This window comes from Symphalangus syndactylus, chromosome 9, assembly GCF_028878055.3.
Source record: "Symphalangus syndactylus isolate Jambi chromosome 9, NHGRI_mSymSyn1-v2.1_pri, whole genome shotgun sequence".
Taxonomy (NCBI): domain Eukaryota; kingdom Metazoa; phylum Chordata; class Mammalia; order Primates; family Hylobatidae; genus Symphalangus; species Symphalangus syndactylus.
In genome coordinates, this window is record NC_072431.2 from 122,877,108 (window position 1) to 122,899,304 (window position 22,197).

General features: G+C 41.4%; 1 protein-coding gene across 3 annotated transcripts in view; it reads left to right on the forward strand.

Moving 5' to 3' along the window:
• Positions 1 to 2,126: 2,126 nt before the first annotated feature.
• BNC2 (basonuclin zinc finger protein 2) overlaps positions 2,127 to 22,197 on the forward strand; it is a 456,779-nt gene continuing 436,708 nt past the window's right edge. For all 3 annotated transcript variants that reach the window (XM_063609162.1, XM_055294185.2, XM_063609164.1), the window contains exon 1: positions 2,127 to 2,224. In XM_063609162.1, the coding sequence (XP_063465232.1) occupies positions 2,222 to 2,224 (3 nt within the window). In that variant the 5' untranslated portion in view covers positions 2,127 to 2,221. The remainder of the gene's footprint in view (positions 2,225 to 22,197) is intronic.

Here is a 22,197-nt window from a genome sequence, read left to right on the forward strand (position 1 = left end):
CAGGAATTTGGACCCAATCAGTATACGGAACTGCAAGTGCGTGTTAAAAAGCTGGATCCACGTGAAAAATAAGCCTAATCCCATTTTCTTTCCTTTTTTTTTTTTTCAGATGAGTTTCTCTCTGTCGCTCTGGCTGGAGTGCAATGGCACGATCTCGGTTCACTGCAACCTCCACCTCCCAGGTTCAAGCAATTCTCCTGCCTCAGCCTTCCTAGTAGCTGGGATTACAGGCGCCTGCCACCACAGTTGGCTAATTTTTGTATTTTTAGTAGAGATGGGGGGGTTTCACCATGTTGGTCAGGCTGGTCTCGAACTCCTGACCTCAGGCGATCCGCCCGCCTCGGCCTCCCAAAGTTGGATTACAGGCGTGAGCCACCGCGCCCGGCCACCTAATCACATTTTCAAGACAGCTGTGGCTACTTGGGACTCTGATCAGCGGCTCCCGAAAAATTTTTAAAAATCAGTTACTGTGAAAATTTATATTAAACTAAGACCAGACTCTGCAAAGAAAATAAAACTATGTAATTCCAAGGCTACATCTTTTCAAAGGAATTTAATTCTGTCCTCTGAATGCAATTAAGTAGTCTCTCTCTCTCCCCCTCTATTTGAGGAAGAGAGAAAGGAAAGGGATGATTCTCACTTTTAAGTAGGAACCGGTAACCATACCTGCTGTTCTGCCAAGTCTTCGCCGATTCTCTGATTTCTTAGTGCTCAGGGAGTATGCTTGAAACCTATGCCTTCCTCCCATGTTAGATAAGCAGAAAGTTTGCTCTAGTTATGATAAATCTGCACAACGCGGAGATGTTTTTGGCACAAAGTGTACGTTAGTTAGATGATGATGATGAAGCTCCCCCCCACCCCCGCCCCATTCTTGCGGCCGGGGAGTGTGTTTCGCCTGCATTTAAGAAATATCCTTCAGCTGCAGGCGTGTGCGCGCTTAGGCTGTAGTCGGCGTTTCTCAGTCTCCAGGGCAGAGTGACTTGGGTCGGCTGAGTGTCACCCACAGATGTGACTTCTTTCCCCCGCGGGCGCGACAGCCTCCTTCCTCTCCAGCCCGAGGCCCGCGGCCCAGACCAGGGGAAGGGGAAGGAAGCCCTCGCCGCAAGCCGGCGTCTGGGCCGGCACAAAACGCGTCGCCACCAGAGAAACTTTTTTCCCCCAGCTGCGCGCAACTTTTGGCCTTCTCTCCCAGCACGTTCTCGTCCCGGGTTTCTGTCCCCTGGGTTTTCCTCCGCCTCACTCGCCTTCTCCCCAGCGGCGCGCGGAGGAGCTGGGCTGAGAGAGGCGCGGGGAGCCGGGTCGGCCGCGGCTGGGACGCGGAGGAAGGGGCAAGGGCAGGGGCTGGGGAGGAGGAACTGGTCAAAGGGGACGGAGACGCCCGAGTGCCCGAAAAGGAAAGAGCTGCCGCGGTTTGCTGCAGTCGGAATAAAGTTCGCGCCCTTTCCTCGGCGTTTCGCAGCCTCCTCTCCTTGCTCCGCTCCCCACCCCCGCCCCGCAATTTTTTTTTTTTTTTTTTTTTTGTGACAGCTGGGCGCTAGCGGCCACCTCCACCTCCACGCCCGCAGCTCCCGGGGGGGCGCCAGGGTTGTTTTTCCATCACCATAAAGTTGTTTTTTCCATCCCCAGAAAGAGAGAGCAAGAAAAACCCAAACAACAAACAAAAAGCCCCCACACAAGTCACAGGGCGTGGGGGAGGGAGAAACATATATCCTCCTTCCCCAAGCCCCTGGACCTCTGAGGACAAACAACACAACGAACCGACTTTTATTTTGCAAAAGGGAAGCAACATTGTAGTCACGACAATTCTGCAAAGAGAGGAAAAACTTGTGGGGCTTGCACGGCCGCCGAGGTCACCTCGCCCGCCGGTCCCCCGCCTCCCCCGAGCAGGGCAGCCCCCTCCCGGGACAGGCCGTTCCCCCTTTTTTTTTTTTTTTGTCCCGAGGAGGAGCCGGGGAACTGTGCCGGCTGGGACTCGGGGCGCGAGCGCGACCCCGGCGCGAGTGTAAATCAGTCACCTGAGCGCAGAGGGGCCGCGGCGAGGGCGCGCGCGGGCGGGCGGGGAGGCGGAGGCGGCGAGAGCGGCGGCCCGGAGGAACTCGGAGGGGGAGGGAGAGAAAGGCCGAGACGGAGGGAGCCAGCGGCGGCCGAGGGGCTGGTCCAGGCGCGGCCGCTAAGAGGAGACCAAGAGGCGGGGGCTGCACTTGACAACCAGCATGCCGAGATGGTAAGAAGTTTCCACCCTCCTTCCCTTTTTATTCTAGACTTCCTCAGAAATGACCCCCGCGCCCGAGGGCCACCGGGGCCGCCCGGGGGCCGTGTCCGCTCTCCGGCCCGCGGCGCGAGGGGCAAGGGGCGCTGAGGAGGGCGGGCCGGGGACCAGAACCCCGGTCCAACCTGATCCCCGCTGCGCTCCCAGTGTCCTCCCCTAAACTTGGCCCCAAGTTTCCGAGGCGAGCTCCAGGTGGGAGGGTGCACGTGTGAGGGGGCTCCTCAAGGTCGGCCCCGCTCGCGGCTTCTGCGCGAAGGTGAGCGGCTGACTAGGGGAGGCTCCAGGGCGTTGGGGACGGGCTGGGGGGACGAGGTGGAGGGGAGCGGGGGATGAATGGAGCGCTGGCAGGAGCTTGGGGAAGAGAGGAAGGCGGCTGGGACCTACGGGAACTTTTACAACTTGCCGCCGAGTGAGGGACCCGCGGCTGGGCGTGGGTGCCGGGTGCGCTGGGGCGTAGCCGCCCGGGCCCGGCACGTTGACTCTTCCCCTCCCCTCGTCTTCACATTCGGAACCTTCCCGTGGTAAATGGAGATGGGAGGAAATGTTACCGCAAGCCTTACGGAGAAGGTGCAGAACGCAGGGCAGGAAAATCAACCCTGCAGAGACGGCTCTTTTCGAAGTGCAATTCTATAGGAGCCGATTTGTTTTTACTTGCACGTTGACTGGAGGGTGGGATTTGGGGCCCGGGGAGGGAGCAGAATAAAAAATTATACATATTGAAAAACCCTAGGTGAAATCTCCTGTGAAGTGAGTTTAAGGTTGAAAAAAAGTTCCAAGTGCAAGTGGTGGAGGAGATGGGCTGGCTTTGCCAAGCGAGACTCCAGCACAGCCCCACTACGAGAAGCGACTTCTCTGCAGCGAGGAAGCGTGCAATTAGTTCGCCTGGTGATGAGCCGCTCTGTCCGCTTTCGGGGAAGTGATTTGTTAGAAATGGGGCTTGACCACTCCCTTCTTTTTAGTTTGCTTCCACCCAGCGTCGCTATCGTTACCCCCACTTGGGGATCTGACATGGTGTGTTCTGTATGTAGAGGGAACATACAAGAATACAGGTGAGATAGCGGGTTGGCATTTTTTCCTCTTCTTTGCTCCCTAATGTGACATCTCTTGTTTCCGTGATCAAAGTCACAACTGGAGTGTAGGAGATGCGACTGTCAAATGCAGGGGCGCGTATACACACACACACACACACACACAAAAGCGTGAGCCCAGGACTGTGGTTACAGTAACGCTGACAGAAATTAAAGTGGTTTTGAAAGCAGCGTGCGATTTATGATGGTTCCCATTTACCCTAGAGTCAAGCTGTTGTAAAACTGACGTACAAAAGACATCATAAAATAATCCTGTGTACCCAGGATTAAAGTGGCAGAAAGTGGCCTGTTTTATTATTTTTTTATATACTTCGTGGACACTTGCAATTGTTGAAAGCCGTGCTTAAGTGAGACATCAAAACAATATTAAATATATCTGTTTAGAGCTTGAGAGTTTTTCTTCTAACAGGCATTTTACACAAGAACACCGTAAAAGCCGGTGGCAGGTATTATTTTTCTTCCCTTTACCCTAGCCTATATTAACTATTTGTCTACAGATCTGTATTAACTATTTGTCTACACATCTATTCCTATATCCTAATGACTTTGAACTGTGGCTAAGCCTGTTTGCCTTCCACTGCTTTGTATTCTGCAGTTTCAGATGTTACTGTGCACACGCATACATGCTTTAAATGGGAGGAATTTATTTCTGGCACTGTTACTTAGTGTGTCTGATCTGAAGATGTACCCTAGTAGTGAGACCTTGTACAAGTTAACAGAACTTTTACTTTTTGGACTCACATACACACACACAATCCCTTGTGAGCCTTTAGAGAGTATCTGTGTTTTATATTTGTAGATGTTTCATGTAAACTGTTCAGTCTTAATGAAGTTCTTAGTTCGCAGAGTGCACTGTATTAAAAGTCCAGATTGCTAATCACTTTACCAAAGTACAGGAGTATCTTTACCTGAGGGAAGTAGTAACGAGCTTGAACCTGAACTTTGTTTTGAGTATCTTTTGAGAAAGGTCTGAAACTTTTTTTCCTCTTGAGAATATTAAGTTGGGTGGTGTTTGCATGTAAGACTTTGAATAGGAATAAACTGTGCATGATATTTTACAATTAATATTAGGAAAATGTTAATAGCCACAGTACATTCCTAATACCTGATTTTTTCTTCTATTTGAGATGTAAGATATCTGTCAGATAGGGATATGTGATTACAAAAAGAAGCAGACAAAAGCAGAGCTGACTACTGCTGTATTAAAATGTAAGTGTTACAGTTTGAATTTTCAAGTGAGAGTTCTTGAGTTCAGTGCTTTACATAACATTTTGTCCTAATCTTGCTTGCTGTCAGGGATGTTTCATGGTTGTGCAATTGCTGCAGTCAAGAATGCCAATTTGCATTCCAGGAGTGTCATTTGATTACTTTTATCTGCACAGCTCCAAGACCGGCCCAGACCTCTCGTTTCATCTTGCCATGTCACGAGTCAATGCTGTGTCGTCTTTTCAAAAATCTGCCTGATTTAGACAAGAAAGAAAAGTACTTTCATGTTGCAGCCGCAGTCCCCTGCTAACTTGTCAGCAGCAGGATATGATTCACTTGGGCCCAGAAGAATGGAACAGAGAGGCGGGTTAGGCGGTTCAATAAAGCCCACGGACAGGTAGTGTGTGACATCCCCAGAGAGCCGCAGTTAATGAAGAACAGGTCTGCTTAGTTCTCCACACGCTGACCTGGTGCTGTCCCCACAGTTTTCTCATTTGATCTTTCCCAGCAAATTGATCTTTTCTTGTATTTTTTTGCCTTCCAAGTTAGTCCTTGTGGGACTGAAATTAGCAGAGCAACTTAAGTTGGATAATACAGCTGTTCAGAAAAGAAGAAATTGGACACTGGCTCAAAAAGGGGTGGGGGTGGGGGGTAGAGGGAGCTATTCTTTTTGTTGTTGTTCCTGGGAATATTTCTTATATTAAGGGAGTCCAAAATAGATGATGACTTGAAGTTAGTGGTTTCCTTTACTTTTAATTTTAGAGTTAAGGGTTCAGCACGATTTTAAATATTCCTTAAGTATTTGAAAGATGGCCTTAGTGAATATGAGGAGTTCAGTTTAGTACTGTTCACATTCATTTGTTGGAGATGATTTGCCAGTTGACAATGTGGCTTTTATGGTTATTGTAAGATGGCATACTTCAACTATATTATTTATGGTCTTCTAAACAACCTACGATCCCCAAATATCCAATACTAAATTGCAGGTAAGATTAAACAATAAAAAAGTCATTATACTAGTTTTGTGTATAAATACTGTGGTACGTGAAAATGTTTTCTATACTATTAGCATCTTTGTTTTATATAAACCCCACAGATACAGTTCATGAAGTGTTTTTTTCCTGAATTTTTGAGATTCTGCATTTAAATGTAGATTTTTAAAACTGAGACCAGACCACAAGTTTGAATTTCTGTGGATGTTCATACATGTTGTTATTTGTTTTTTGACGTTAAAATTAATTTTAGACAGGATGGGTAAATTTATGTCCTATGGTTTAAACAGATTAAAGTTTCACTATAGAATTCTGTACATAAAGCTTAGGTTGGAAGCAGTTTATAGATTCTTAACTTGATAAATATATAAGGAGCAACGCTTTCTGATTTACTCAGCAGATGGTCTCATTTACCATCTACATCCTTACAAGAAACAGAGTGGAAAACATTTCTTGTGGAAGAGGAGGTAGCCTCCTCAAATCTTTCCTGTTGGATGGGAATTATATAGTATCATTGGTTAGTAAACTCCCCTCTGAAGAGCTAGAGGGAGCCTCATGATTTTATTAGATATACTTAAGGTTTAAAAAACACTCTGGCTATCAGAATGTTGCACAAAAAGAGTAGGTAATGAATACTGGCTCAGTGTTTAGGCTGGGAGGTGCTATTATGGTTTTTTTTTTTTTAAAGTGACAGAAGCAAAAGAACTTTCTACAAGAACAGTCAAGGCGTCAGCTAAGCTTTCTAGGCTTTTGCCTTTCAGGTGATTTGAAGATCCGGCAAAATGCAACCAGATACTATATTTTAAATGTTTTGGTTTGACTAACTACTCTTTGTAGTTTTTGTCAATTGAGGGAGTTACTCTCGTTTTAGGAGGCCAGCCTTCAGAGTTCTATTAAGAGTAGCTTCCTACGAAATTACCCAGAAGTGGGTTAACTCCTTTTAGTTTATGAAGGACAACCCCTTTTTTGTAAATGATGGTTTTGGAGTAGTTCTACATACCACTGCTGTATTCCAGACAGAAATTTTCTTTAAAATAAATGCTTCCTGTTATAAGCATAAATGTTAAACTATTTATAAACCTGACATTATGGATCAAAAGATAAGTTAAAGAAATAGGATTTAAATGATATTACATTCAATAATTGTCATTTACTTTCATATTTACCACTTTCCATTAACATTTGTGATACGTTTATGTTAAAGAGTCATTGATCATAATTGCACTTTAATATTTATATACTAGTTTTTAGGAGCATTACTTTAGACAAACATATTTATCATATAAGTAAATAATATAATCCAGTGAGATAAACTACCCAGATTTGTCCTTCTTAAAATCTTTTGCACAGTAGCTCTCATTATGTTACTAGCCAATAAAAGTCTTTATTTGTTGCTTATTAGAACCCTCATGTACACTCAAGAGTTCAGCTATAATTTAATTTGGCTGTTCAAAGAGCCTCCCTTGTTTTGAAATATATTCTCAGTATGCTTTTACCATTTGTTATGAACCCATATTCTAACTCAATGCATAAGAACCTATATTCTAACTCAGTATGCATAAGAATATTACAGATATATCATTCTTTAAGTTTTTGCTATCATCATAACTTTTTTCCTTTAAAAATATCCGTACATAACAACATCAGTTTTGTTCTTTTTGCTCTATTTTCTCTTTGACATTCTAGAGTATTTTTTTCTTGGTGATTTAAATTGTTTTGCTGTTATAATTTAAAATAAACTTCCTAGGGAGTACAACCTTCCCTTGAGGTATAGTGAGAAGGGCACCAAAAAATAATAGGTTCGATAATTAAGAATTCTAGTTGAGGCCATTTCACAATTGCAATCACTTGCAGTTACAAAAAGTTTGCCTGGTACTTCACAAATTGCTAGTAACTGCTGCGAAGTTTTTCAATGAGTAGAAGGTGGCTTTGAGAGTTTTGGTTGTATTTGTAACAAATTACGTTCACTAAAGACTAGAACTTGACTATAAAACTCTAATAAGATGAGTATCAGGAATTCTTCCATAAGGAAGGCAGAATGTGAAACTCCTAAATGACTCACTGTGTATGTATCTTACCAGTGGGAATAGCATCAAGCCAGCCTTCTAGATACAGTATTTAATAGTTGTCAAAATGTACAGTATTGTCTTGGAACTTACGGTTCATGAGTTCATAGTCCCTGCTTTTTTGTGTTTATTACAAAGATGTAACAACCTACACAAAACATTTTTCTCTTATAATGACCTTACATTTGCCAAAGTGCCCCATGCTGAAATTCCTTTTCAGTATCTTTTTTTTTTTTTTTTAGTCCAAAGCCAGACGTATACCCAGACACAAAAGCCTCTGTGTATAGCAAGCTGTTTTAAATATTGTGACTCGACGATGTGCTGTCCTTTCTCTGCTTGAGCCAAGGATCTCTGCTCAGTGTCTGTGGATTACCAAGCTCCTTCTTTATTGTACCTCTTGTCAACTATTCCTATTCATTTAACCTTTCATTAGTGTCTGTGCAGCTTCACTGTCTGGAAAGGCAAGGAAAAACCGAAAGGCCCCACTGTCACAGTTATTAGATTTCTCGGTTACATCCCAGCAACCATAAAGAAGTAAGCGTCGAGACTATTGTCGTGCATGCTGCTGTCCTGGGGTGCAGCTCTTCTGTGCATGTCAAGGACATGTGCCACATGTTGATATGCATCCCAGGGATAAATGCACAACATGGGGGATAGGCCGACGCTGGCAGTAATGAGCTTTGTAGGAGTTATTGCAAAGACCAACAGTTTGTGAAGGAATTTTGCTTAACAGGCCAAGGAGATAGACAGAGTTGAGGGTTGCCAAGATTTGCCTGTGCGGGGCTTGTCAGTCACATTGTTTTCATCTAAACTTCATTTGAGGGGAAAATTGAATACATTTGACAGCAATGAAAAGTCTTACTTTCTTTTTTCAAATCTTTCAGAGGACAAAAGCAATATTTCTGGTGACTAACATAACTTTTAGTACTGACTAAATCATGTATATGAATGGATCTATTAGCAGTTTATCTTCTTCCATATCTAGAGAATAATTAAAAGATATTTCATAGATGTCATATATATGTTTTAAAATCTGTGTAAAAATAATGTAGCCTATTAATTTTCCTTTGCTCTTTTCCCCCTTTGATTTTCCTCTAGCATAGCCTGGTTCTTTAGAAATATATTTGCTTAATTGGCTAGATGCAGAGGAGAAAAAGGATGATAATGTGGTCATTTTCAAATCATAAATAAAATACGTATTTGTAAATTTTGTATTGGAAAATATTATTTTAAAATCTTAGAGATGAAGAGAATTACCTTTTTAAGAATTCTGAAAGCACTCAAATAGAAAATGGTACATTATAATACATTTGTCCCTCTTTACCCAAAAGTTTGTCTTTTTACTTTTTTAAACTAGGAGAACCTTTTTTACTGAGGGTAAATAAAATATTTTTGTCTCCTGATTTCAACAGATTTTGTCAGTTTTCCAAACTCTTTTGGGGTTCTCCAATAACTTTTCAAATATGTTAATGACTTATTGCCAAATCCCTATAAAGTTATTTTTAATTTTTCTTGACCTTACCTCTTTTAGGCAAGGCTTTTTAACACTTGTACTTTCTCTGTTAAGGTTTTTTTTTTTTTTTTTTTTTTAACAGAATCTTGCTCTGTTGCCCAAACTAGAGTGCAGTGGCGTGATTTTGGCTCACTGCAACCTCCATCTCCTGGATTCAAGAGATTCTCCTGCCTCAGCCTCCCGAGTAGCTGGGATTACATGCGTGCGCCACTGCGCTTGGCTAATTTTTGTATTTTTAGTAGGGACAAGGTTTCACCATGTTGGCCAGGCTGGTCTCAAACTCCTGACCTCAGGTGATCCACCGGCCTCGGCCTCCCAAATTGCTGGGATTACAGCGTGATCCCACAGTGAGCCACTGTGCCCAGCCACCTCTATTAAGCTTTTCGTGGTGTCTTGTGAAAGTATGGGCTAAGTTATCCTTGTTTTAGGGAAGAGAGATGAGCTATTTTTCATAGTCTTTCCCTCAGGTGGAATGCTAAATGCCCAGCTCTCCTATCCTAGGGCTATGCCCCAGCCTTTTGGCCAGTGGGCGGAAGTACTGTGTAGAATATATTGAGATGGGGCAGGGCATGGTGGCTCACGCCTGTAATCCCAGCACTTTGGGAGGCTCAGGTGGGTGGATCACAAGGTCAGGAGTTCAAGACCAGCCTGGCCAATATGGTGAAACCCTGTGTCTACTAAAAATACAAAAATTAGCTGGGCGTGGTGGCGGGCACCTATAATCTCAGCTACTCGGGAGGCTGAGGCAAGAGAATCACTTGAACCTGGGAGGCAGAGGTTGCAGTGAGCCAAGATCTCGCCACTGCACTCTAGCCTGAGCGACAGAGCAAGACTTTGTCTCAAAAAAAAAAAAAAAGAAAAATTCTCTCTCTATATAGATATATATAGATGAGTCTGCCGTGGTCATCTAAGGCTGGTGACCTTCCCACAGAAAAAGCATGAGTGTCTTAACATTCCTTTTTCTAATAGTTCCATTTGCATTTATTATGGTTTGTGTTGGGAGTAGTAGAAGAGAAAAGAGGGACTTGTGAAGATGAAGGCCATAATTTTAACTCTTCCCCTGGCAATGAAAACCCCCAAATTAGAACAAAATAGGTTAGTGCTGTGTGGTAATTAAAGAGGAATACGTGGCAGTAGCTGCTCTTGCAGGTATCCTGCACTTATTCTTTATCCAGTCAGTATCTCTACGCAGGTGACTGGCTATTTCTTGGAAGGCAGTTGTACTGTTGCCTGTTAGAGACTCAGAACAGTGCTGGGACTGGGTATCTGTAGAGGCCCTGTTCTGTTCCATCTACTTTTGATAGCCTCTGTTCTCTCATTTGTAAGTCAAGTGAGTTTGGTAATTTCTAAATGCCTTTCCAAATGGTACATTTCATATTTTATAACACTATATAATCATAGCAGTTTGCTATTATTAGCTTTATTGAGATATAACTCACCCACTTAAAATATACATAATATTCCATTTTATGGATATACTACCTCTTACATATCTATTCAATGAAAGCACGTTTCGGTTGTTTATACTTTTTGAGTAATGTGGCCCTGAACATTCATTTACAAGTTTTTGTGGACATAATGTTTTCATTTCTCTTGGGTATATGCTCAAGAGTAGAATTGTTGGGTAGTATGTCCTATCTACTTACAACTTTTTGAGGAACTTCCAAATTGTTTTCCGACGCAACCGCAGCATTTTACTTTGCAACCAATAGTGTATAATTCTTCCCAGTCTCTCTACACCCTCCTCAACACTTGTTATTTATTTATTTATTTATTTATTTTTGTCTTTTGAGATGAAGTCTTGCTCTGTCGCCCAGGCTGGAGTGCAGTGGCGCAATCTTGGCTTACTGCAAGCTCCACCTCCCGGGTTCACGCCATTCTCCTGCCTCAGCCTCCCGAGTAGCTGGGACTACAGGCGCCTGCCACCATGCTGGCTAATTTTTTGTATTTTTAGTAGAGACGGCGTTTCACTGTGTTAGCCAGGATGGTCTCGATCTCCTGACCTCATGATCCTCCCGCCTTGGCCTCCCAAAGTGTTGGGATTTCAGGCGTGAGCCACCACGCCTGGCCCTTGTTGTTGTCTTTTTATTTTTACAGATCTTAGTGGGTGTGAAATACTATCTTTTTATTTGAATCATCCTAGTGACTATGAAGTGATATCTCAGTGTGGTTTTGATTTACATTTGCCTGATGGCTAGTGATGTTGAGCATCTTATGCACTTATTGGCCATTTGTGTATCTTTTCTGGAAAAGAGAGACATGTCTCCATTGGCCATTTTTCAGTTGGGTTGTTTGTCTTTTTACTATGGAGTTCTAAGTGCTGTTTATATATTCTGAGTACAAGCCCTCTGCTAGGCACAAGGTTTGCAAATACTTTCTCCTATTCTGTGGTTGTCTTTATGTATTTATTTTTAAAGAGACAGGGTCTTTCTAGTTCTGTCGTGCAGGTTGGAGTGCAGTGGTGTGATTATGGCTCACTGCAGCCTTGAACTCCTGGGCTCAAGAAATCCTCCTGCTTCAGCCTCCGTAGTAATTGGGACTACAGGTGCAAGCCACGATGCCTGGTTAATTTATATATATATATATATATATATATATATATATATTTTTTTTTTTTTTTGTAGAGATAGGGTATTACCATGTTGCCCAGGCTGGTTTCAAACTCCTGGCCTCAAGAGATCCTGTTTCCTTGACCCCCCCAAAAATTCTGGGATTACAGGTATAAACCACTGTGACCGTGCCCAGCTGTCTTTTTTTTTTTTTTTGAGACAAGAGTCTTGCTCTGTTGCCCAGGCTGGAGTGCAGTGGCGTGATCTCAGCTCACTGCAACCTCCACCTCTTGGGTTTAAGCCATTGTCCTGCCTCAGCGTCCCCAGTAGCTGGGATTACAGGCATTTGCCACCATGTCCGGCTAATTTTTGTATTTTTAGTGGAGATGGGGTTTCTCTATGTTGGCCAGGCTGGTCTCTTTAAACTCTTGTCCTCAGGTGATCTGCGGGTCTTGGCCTCCTAAAGTGCTGGGATTACTGGCATGAGCCACCACGCCCAACCTCAGCTGTCTTTTGACTTTTTGATGGTGCCTTTTCAAGCCCAGAAATTTTTGATGAAGTCTAATTTATCAATTTTTGTTGTTGTTGTTGTTTCTGTCCTTGGTATGCTATTTAAGAAACTATTGTCTAACCCAAGATCATGAAGATTTACCTCTGTGTTTTTTTTGTAAGTATCTTACAGTTTGAGCTCCCACAGGGTGGATTGATAGATCTTTGATCCATTTGGATTAACTTCTGTAAATAGTATGAGGTAGGGGTACAACTTTATTCTTTTGAATGTGGATGTCTGTTGTTCCCAGCACTATTTGTTGAAAAGACAGTTTTTCTCCATTGAAGTGTCTGGGCACCCTTGTCAAAAGTTAATTGACCATGATATATAAGGGTTTATTTCTGAAATTTCTGTTCTATTCCATTGATCTTTCTGTCTGTCCTTGTGCCAGTACCACACTATCTTGACTACTGTAGCTTTGTATTAAGTTTTGCAATTGAGAAGTGTGAGTCCTACAACTTCGTTCTGTTCTTCTTTTTCAAGATTGTTTTAGCTATTCTTAGTTCCTTAGAAGTTGACTTTTTGAAAAGCAATTTTGATTGTGGTAGAAAACAACATAAAATATACCTTGTTAATCTTTTTTTTTTTTTTTTTGAGACGGAGTCTCACTCTGTCGTCCATGCTGGTGTGCAGTGGTGTGATCTCGGCTCACTGCAGCCTCCACCTCCCTGGTTCAAGCAGTTTCCCTGCCTGAGTCTCCCGAATAGCTGGAATTACAGGCACACGGCACCATGACTGGCTAATTTTTTTGTATTTTTAGTAGAGATGGGGTTTTACCATGTTGGCCAGACTGTTCTCCGACTCATGACCTCAGGCAGTCCGCCCACCTTGGCCTCCCAAAGTGCTGGGATTACAGGCGTGAGCCACCGTGCCTGGCCCATGTTAACCATTTTTAAGTGTACAGTTTAGTAGTGTTTTCTGTAACTTAATGTACAGCAGATCTCTAGAACATTTTCATTTTGCAAAGCTGAAATTTTTTAACCTTTGAGTAACAACTCCCGTTTACCTTTTCCTCCCAGCCCTGGGAAACCACTATTCTAGCTTCTATTTCTAAGAGTTTGCCTACTTTAGATGCCTCATAGAAGTGGAATCATGCAGTACATATTTGTCTTTTTGTTCTGGCTTATTTCACGTAGCTAGAAACTTAATGTTCTTAAGGTTCATTTATGTTGTAGCACACAACAGAATTGTCTTCATTTTTAAGGCTGAATAATATTTCATCATATGTATATACCACATTTTCTTTATCCATTCATCTGTAGATAGACATTTAGTTTGCTTTTCACCTCTTGTGCTTGTGAATTATGCTGTTGTGAATATAAATATGCAAATATCTCTAAAAGATACTGCTTTCAATCTTTGGACATATATGTAGAAGTGGGATAGCTGGGTCATACAGTAGTTCTTAATTTTTTGAGGAACCTCCATACTGTTTTCCATAAGGGCAGCATTGTTTAGATTCCTGCCAACAGTGCACAAGGGTTCCAATTTCTCTACAACCTCATAACTTATTATTTTCTGTTTTTTTTTGATGGTAACCATTCTAACAGGTGTGAGGTGATATCTCAGTGTGGTTTTGATTTGCGTTTCCTTGATTCCTGACGTTAAGCATATTTTCACGTGCTTTTTGGGCATTTGTATATGTCCTCTTTGTGGACATATCTGTTCAAGTCCTTCACCTATTTTTAAATCAGGCTTTTTTTGTTGTTGTTGAATTTTAAGAGTTGTCTATATGTTCTGGATACCCTTTATCAGAAATATGATTTACAAATATTTTCTCACATTCTATAGTGTATCTCTTCACTCTGCTGATTGTTTCCTTTGCTTTTGCAGCACAGAAGTTTCTTTTTCTTTCTTTTTTTTTTTTTTTTGAGACAGAGTCTCCCTCTGTCGCCCAGGCTGGAGTGCGGTGGCGTGATCTCAGCTCACTGCAAATTCTGCCTCCTGGGTTCACGCCGTTCTCCTGCGTCAGCCTCCCGAGTAGCTGGGACTTCAGGCGCCCGCCACTGCGCCCGGCTGATTTTTTTGTGTTTTTCATAGAGACGGGGTTTCACCGTGTTAGCCAAGATGGTCTTGATCTCCTGACCTCATGATCCACCCGCCTCAGCCTCCCAAAGTTCTGGGATTACAGGCGTGAGCCTCCGCGCCCGGCCAGAAGTTTCTAAGTTTGATTCGATTCCATTTGTCTATTCTTGCTTTTGTTGCCTTTAGCAGTTTACTTTTAAAGTTCGGATATGTCTGATCCTCAGAAGAGTAAAGGCTGCATTAAAAAAGTACATTCTATTGTTTAGGTAAAAAAGTCTTGGTAGTACTCCAGGGGACAAGAGATATGTCATTCGGTAGCCAAAAGATGATAGCTCCTAGTTCCCTGTGAAACACCCTGGTTTTACTTTGATGTTTCTTAATTATCATTGAGTTTAAAAGCATTCTAGGTGTTCCGTATGATAAGAGACACACTTCATGCCCTGGAGGGTGGAATTAAGTACCCAGAAATAATTGTTTTTGGTTTTATAAATACCTCAAAAGGAAAGGGGGAAGAAAACCATTATTGAGAAAATTTGTCTTCCTAGACATCCCGTCATGACTAGAAAAACACCAACAGAGATAAAACTAAAAATTATTGTATGATCTCCAAACCCAAAATAACTGGTCCAGTGAAGTTTTAAATAAATAACCATGTTCAAATCTGGCATGGCATATTTGGAAACATGAGCTTGCTTTACAGTTTACCTGGCAAATTTTGTAATTAAAATACCTCATCGTTGAATTAGAGAAACTTGAGAGCAAATGAAAGGTAACTTAATTTGGAGGCAGCTATATTGCATCATTGTTGAATGAAAAGAAATATTCGTTCCCTTACAGTTTTAATTTTCTCTTTATTCATGCTAATAAAGGCTGATATTTATTTTCATCTAAGTAATTGCTTTTCTGATATTATGATGGACCATTCTTCACTGCATTGTCTGTTTCTGGCCTTTTGCCAGTTATTTTAGACAAAAGTTTCATTATTTAGTCAGCATCAACTATTAATTAGATACCTAACTGTTCAAATTTATACAAAGCGAGCGTGCATTTTTTCATCGTAAGTGTTTACGTATATAAAGAGTAATTATCCAATTTAAAATGGTGTGATGCATTTTAAGGATAATTTTTTTTTTCCCTAGGGGAAACAATTCTGTGAAAATTCTGTAGAGGATTTAAAATCACTTCTTCTTCTTTTTTTTTTTTTTTTATTTGAGACAGAGTCTCACTCTGTTGCCTAGGCTGCTGTGCAGTGGCACAATCTCGGCTCACTGCAACCTCTGCCTGCCGATTTCAAGTGATTCTCCTGCCTCAGCCTCCCAAGTAGCTGGGATTACAGGTGCCTGCCAACCCACCCGGCTAATTTTGTTTTGTATGTTTAGTAGAGAGGGGGTTTCACCACGTTGGACAGGCTGATCTCGAACTCCTGACCTCTGGTGATCTGCCCGCCTCAGCCTCCCAAAGTGCTGCGATTACATGCGTGAGCCACTGTGCCTGGCCTGAAATCACTTCTACAAATTGTTATGGTAAAAATTTTATGTTTACCAGACATGAATTTTGGTTACATATACATTTATCCCAATTGACTCATTTTATTCATACTGAATAAAACATTAATGTTACTTTTCTATTTTTTATGACGTATTTTGACATGTGTTTAGATGTATGTTTTATATGTATGGACTGACAAAATCATATATGCTATTATTTGGTATCTTATGTGGTTGGAGGACATAAAGAATGTAAGTAACTGAAACAATACATTTGCTCAAAGAAAGACCACTCGATTCTCTGCCCTATGGTATCTAATCTCCCTGTAATACACATTTCACCATCTAGGATTAGAGAAGTTCATTCTATCAACATGAATGCTAACAGGTAGGCTTCTGGAAGTACAATGTGATAGTTCAGATCTTTCTCTGATTCAAAATGGTGATTTAAAAGAAAACATACTTGGCTGAATTGGCTTTTGATAGACTAAAACATTTATTTGCCTTAATGTGCATTAACGCTAAAGGATACTAAAAAACAGAGAAATGTTTTTTAAACCCAGAAATTCTACCAGGTCTGGAGCCATATTTTTCACCCAATAAATGTCCCTTGTAAGAAATATATTTACATGAAGGTCTGGGTGCAGTGGTGCATGCCTGTAGTCCCAACTATTTGGGAGGCTGAGGCAGGAGAATCATTTTGAGTCTAGAAGTTCAAGTCCAGCCTGGGCAAGATAGTGAGATCCTGTCTCTAAAAAAATAAGAAGAAATATTTTTACTTCAAGAATTTATATCTCTGCATTGGTCTTTGAAGCTTCCCTTTTGTCCATAAACAGCAGCCAGTCGCTGACATTACATATTTGTGTACAAAGGACAGTGATAATTACATATGCTGGAATTAGTGTGTGTATGTGTGTGCGAGAGAGAGAGTGTGTGTGAAGAAATACAGATGAGAAACTGGTAGTTTGCTGCTTCCTTATGGGGGAGGGTAGAAGGTAGAATAGAAGGTAGAATAGTAGAGTTGACTGGAATTTTTTTGGAGGGGAAGGGCAGTGTTTACCATTAATGTACTTTCATTTTGCAATAGGTAATACTTGATACATTGTTTTTTGTGGTTTTTAACATATTTATGGATGGCATGGATGAATGTTGAGTGTCTTACTTACTGTTTTACTAGTATGACTGTCAAATTGTATTCCTGAAGTACAGATATGCTAAGGTAGTAAATCTGTTAGCAGCCAACAAGTAAATGTTTACTTACTATATATAGAATAACTTGCTGCAGATTTCCATGAACAACATTAGACAACTGTGTACTGATTTGGTAAAAATAAAAAAGATGTGGCCGGGTACGGTGGCTCAAGCCTGTAATCCCAGCACTTTGGGAGGCCGAGGCGGGAGGATCATGGGGTCAGGAGATCAAGACCATCCTGGCTAACATGGTGAAATCTCATCTCTACTTAAAAAAAAAAAATACAAAAAATCAGCCGTGTGTGGTGGTGGGCGCCTGTAGTCCCAGCTACTTGGGAGGCTGAGGCAGGAGAATGGCGTGAACCCGGGAGGTGGAGGTTGCAGTGAGCCGAGATTGCGCCAGTGCACTCCAGCCTGGGCAACAGAGCGAGACTCCGCCTCAAAAAACAAAAAAAGATGCTTTTAAAAATTGTTAGATTTTGATGTTCAAGCTGTACATTTGGCATAGGCATGGGACTTCTAATTGCCTTCATTTGCCAAAGTATAACAACCTTTTTTTTATTTTAGAATACGACAATTTAACAAGCATTTGAATTTCTATGATGTATGTGATACTCTATTAGGTGCCATAGGTATTACAGATGAAGTAGAAGCTGTCACTCTGAGAGAGAGCACAAAATTCACTGGTAAAGGGATATTCATTATCTTAAAAGAATTAACCGTAGTCCATGGTCTTCCTCTGGCATATGAAGCCTTAGGAACCTAATTTTGTTAACATACCATTGAAAAAGATCACGTTTTCATGGATGCATTCAGTTTGTTCACCAGCTAAGGAATGGAGATCACACACACACACACACACACACACAGACGCACGACCATGTGAACATGTATATATCTGTATACCATATGAGGTGGAATACTCATGTACTCATATTGAAATGATTAGTACGTCTTCTCCTTGGCAGGCAAACTTAAATGGGGAGTCAGATTATAATCCAAATGTTGTTCATCTCTTTATGGGGTTGGAATTTCAGCAGAGAATATTAAGGGTGGGATGGGGGCCTGAGGGTCTTCTCCTCCTATAGAGAAATTCTTTCCAGTGGCCTGTGTTGTTCACGGTGCACACTTTGGACTCCTTTCCTGGGCTGTGCTTGTAAAAGTATTGACGGTGTTTACCCCTCTTGCTTTTTTTCTGCTACCATTGCCCTTGTGATAGACAAATTTCTCTTTCTTTAGATATGTTAATATTCTCAAGCAGATATTAGGCAACTGTCCTGGGAGCTAGTTGTTAAGGTGACTTTGCCTCTGTTTGGTTTTTTATGGATCTAATGCAGATGGCAGTCTCATTTCACTCATTTCAAATTTTCTTGGGGGATACCTCATGCTACTACCTTACACATAACATGTTTTGTATATGGATAAGTGGAAGTGGTGGAAAAAAAAGATATATATTGTAAGAAAAAAAGACTTAGAAACTAGTTATTAAATACCTGGTAGAGAAAGTTTCTTTTGTTAAATACCTTATAGAGAAATATCTTGATCTGAGATTGACTTTATATACAGGTGGAATAAACTGCTCTAGAAATCAAGAGGGAGTATGTGTATTTAATCTCTGTATCTGTTTTCCGTGTCTCTTTTGCATCCTAAAATAAGGGTTAAAGTTAGGTTTTGAAGATTCTTAATAATTCTTTGCATTGTGTGGTGCCCAACATCCATTTGTGGTATTATTTTATGGACCAGAAAGTTAAAGCTGTACCTTTAACTTCACATTGGTTAATTCTAGCAGCTTCCCAATTAGTGTCATTTTTTTACCTTTCGATCTTTCCTTCCTTTTAAAACACTTCAACATCAAGAATAATTTGTTATGGGAAGAGAAAGTAGAAAGGAAAGACACTGAACAAACATCCACTTGATATTAGGCAGCAGGACAGAAGTTGGTGGTCCAGGGAGCAGCCTGCCACCCTGGTTTCCTTAGGCTCCAGTCTGACTTTTATCCTTATATCCATAAGTTCAGGCGACATGTAAGTTTCCGAGCAGTCATAGTACAAGCATGTAATGTGAGAATTTTATTACTTAAACCCGCAGAGCTTAATAAACTCCAAATTTTAATTTTTTTTTTTTTTTTTTTTTTTTGAGACAGAGTCTCCCTCTGTTGCTCAGGCTGGAGTGCAGTGGCTCAATCTTGGCTCACTGCAACCTCCGTCTCCCAGGTTCAAGCAATTCTCCTGCCTCACCCTCCCGAGTAGCTGGGATTACAGACATGCACCACCACGTCCAGCTAATTTTTGTAGTTTTAGTACAGACAGGGTTTCACCATGTTGGCCAGGCTGGTCTTGAACTCCTGACCTCAAGAGATTGACCCATCTCAGCCTCCTAAAGTGGTGGGATTACAGGCGTGAGCCACAGCGCCCAGCTGCAAATTTTAAATTTGAAAATGTGTCTGAAATGAAAGTAGTGAGGGGAGGTGTTGGAGAGAATGGAGAAATTGCACAGGAATTGTAGAACATGGATTAAAATGTAATTAGAAAGTTACGTGGAAAATCAAAGGACTAGTTAAAATGAGCGTCATTATACTTTTTTTTTTTTTTGAGACAGGGTCTTACTCCCATCACTCAGGCTGGAGTGCAATGGCATGATCATGGCTCACTGCAGCCTCGACCTCCCTGGGCTCAGGTGATCCTCCCACCTTAGCCTCCTGACTAACGGGGCCTACAGCTGCATGCCACCACGGCCAGCTAGTTTTTTGTAGAGATGGAGTTTTGACATGTTGGCCAGGCTGGTCTTGAACTCCTGACCTTAAGTGATCCGCCTGCCTGGGCCTCCCACAGTGCTGGGATTACAGGCGTGAGCCACTGTACCCTGCCCGGAATACCATTGTATCTTCTAAGTGGCCTAGTGCTTCTACACTTGCCTCTCTCCTCCCACTACTCCTAGAAGACTATCCACAGGTTGATCACTTCTTATCTCACAACCTTCCAGTGACTTCTTATCACACCTGCAGTGAAATCCCAACTCCTTACCATCACTGCAAGGGATATGTAAAGTTTGTGACCCAGCCCAACTCTGACGCGGTTTCCTGCCACTGCTCCCTCTACTCCAGCCTTGCTGATTTTCCACAGGCCATAGAACTTTGCTAAGCTGGTACCTACCTCAGCCCTTTGCATGGGGTATTTCTCTGCCCGTAAGGTTCTTTCTTCACACTTTTGCAGGGCTTCCTCCCTCATTTCACTAGAGTCTCCTCTGGAATGTCAGTCCTTTAAAGAGACCTTCCTGCCAACCTTCCCTGCAGTGTCCCTATCAGTGTATGTTTCTTTGGTCTCTTACCCTGATTTTTTTCTTTACAGCACTTACTACCGCTTGAAAATGTATTTAATTTTTTTGTTTACGTGTAGTTTATCTTCCCACCACCATAAAGCCCCATAAGAGCAGGGTCCTTTGTCTTACTAATTCTGCATTTCCATTACCTGTAGCAACACTCAACAAATATTTATTGAATGAATGAATGGATGAATATCTCACATATGATTGTCCTTGTGAACATGAACTGATTCTTTATCAATAGTTATCAAATCTTAGTTATTATAACCATTGAGAGTTCTTTATGGCATCTGCTGCTGAACTTTTCTGAACTGCTTGTGCTTAGCTCAGTTGGAACAGTGGTTTCCAGGATAGATGTAAACACTCCGAGGGGTATGCAGAAATCATCCTTTACAGTGTGGGGGAAAATGTATTAGAAATTTGATTTATCTTGTTCACCTATTTTTGTGTTTTATAGTGTGCATGATATATATATAAGGGGAACATTGTGCTGTCAAAAAAACTGAGACTGGATACAGCATGATCTGGACAGGATGGTTAACTTTGTTTAAAGCAAAATGTATCTCTATAGTCAGGCTATTTTACAGATTTTGTGCTTTTGCATAATAAGGCGGTGTGACTGCTGGTGAGAGTGTAAAGTGTGTTCCCACTATTCAAAAGATCATACATCTCATGTTGAGTTGGAAGTGAAATATTATATATGATATTCAGCATGAATGTGTATATCTGTATGTTTTCTTTAATATTTATCCTCTGGTGGAATTTACAAGTCTCTTCAGTTCAGAGTATTCCTGTTTTGGGGTCCTTCGTACCTGTGCTAACATATGTGTGAGAGGTATGTGAGCTCTTTCAGTGATTGAAAGAGATATTACTTGATTGGTCTGTTTTGGCGTGATCTGGGCTTTTGATTAATCTTTGAATAACTTTTTCCTTCATTTTTAATAGTTCAGGCTTGTTAATGATGCTTAACTGGGTTCTTTGGGTTTCAATGACTTAAGTTTTTAAAAACAGTTTTATTGAGATATAATTTGCATACCATAGAATTCACTGCTATGACAAGTTTTACAGTACCATTTTATAATTATATGCGATTTTCAAGACACAGGAAAATAAAGAAATGGTATGCTTAGAATTTGGAAGAAAGTCTAGTTATGTTTTCATTTTATTTTTATTTTTTTTGAGACAGGGTCTCCCTCTGTCACCCAGACTGGAGTGTAGTGGCATGATCATGGCTCACTGCACCCTTGACCTCCTGGGCTCCAGCAATCCTACTGCCTCAGCCTCCTGAGTAGCTGGGACTACAGGCATGAGCCATCATGCCTGGCTAATTTTTTTTTTCCTGTAGAGACGAGGTCTCACTATGCTGCCCAGGCTGGTCTCAAACTCCTGGGCTCAAGCAGTCCTCCTGCCTTGGCCTCCCAAAGTGCTGGGATTATAGGCATGAGCCACTGCACCCAGCCACTGTACTGATTTTAAATACTTTTTAAGTGAAATGAAATTTTATAACATTTGAGGAACTTAAATATTAAAATGTTTGACAGGATTAATCGATTTGAGTGAAGCATTGAAATAATTACTATACTAATGAATACACTAAGGAAATTTGAAAACCACAGATAAGCAGTTACAGATAAGTATTATTATTTATAAAATAGTCACCCTAGAAGATGATGCAGTGATGGTGTCATAGCTTAAAATGCTTTTGGAGGTCTTCATTTTACTTGATTTCAGACAGCCCGCATCTGGTTCTTCTAGGCATCTTTGATGCTAGCAAATCTTCTATGACATAAGCTTTGCTTTCCTGAATCTTCAAAAGTCTTTTGGTGTTAACTTACTCGGTGGGTGTTAAAACAAGATAATTCTACTTTTGATTTTTTGATTTTTTATTTTTTAGAAGCAGAGTTTCCCTCTGTCACCCTGACTAGAGTGCAGTGATGCAA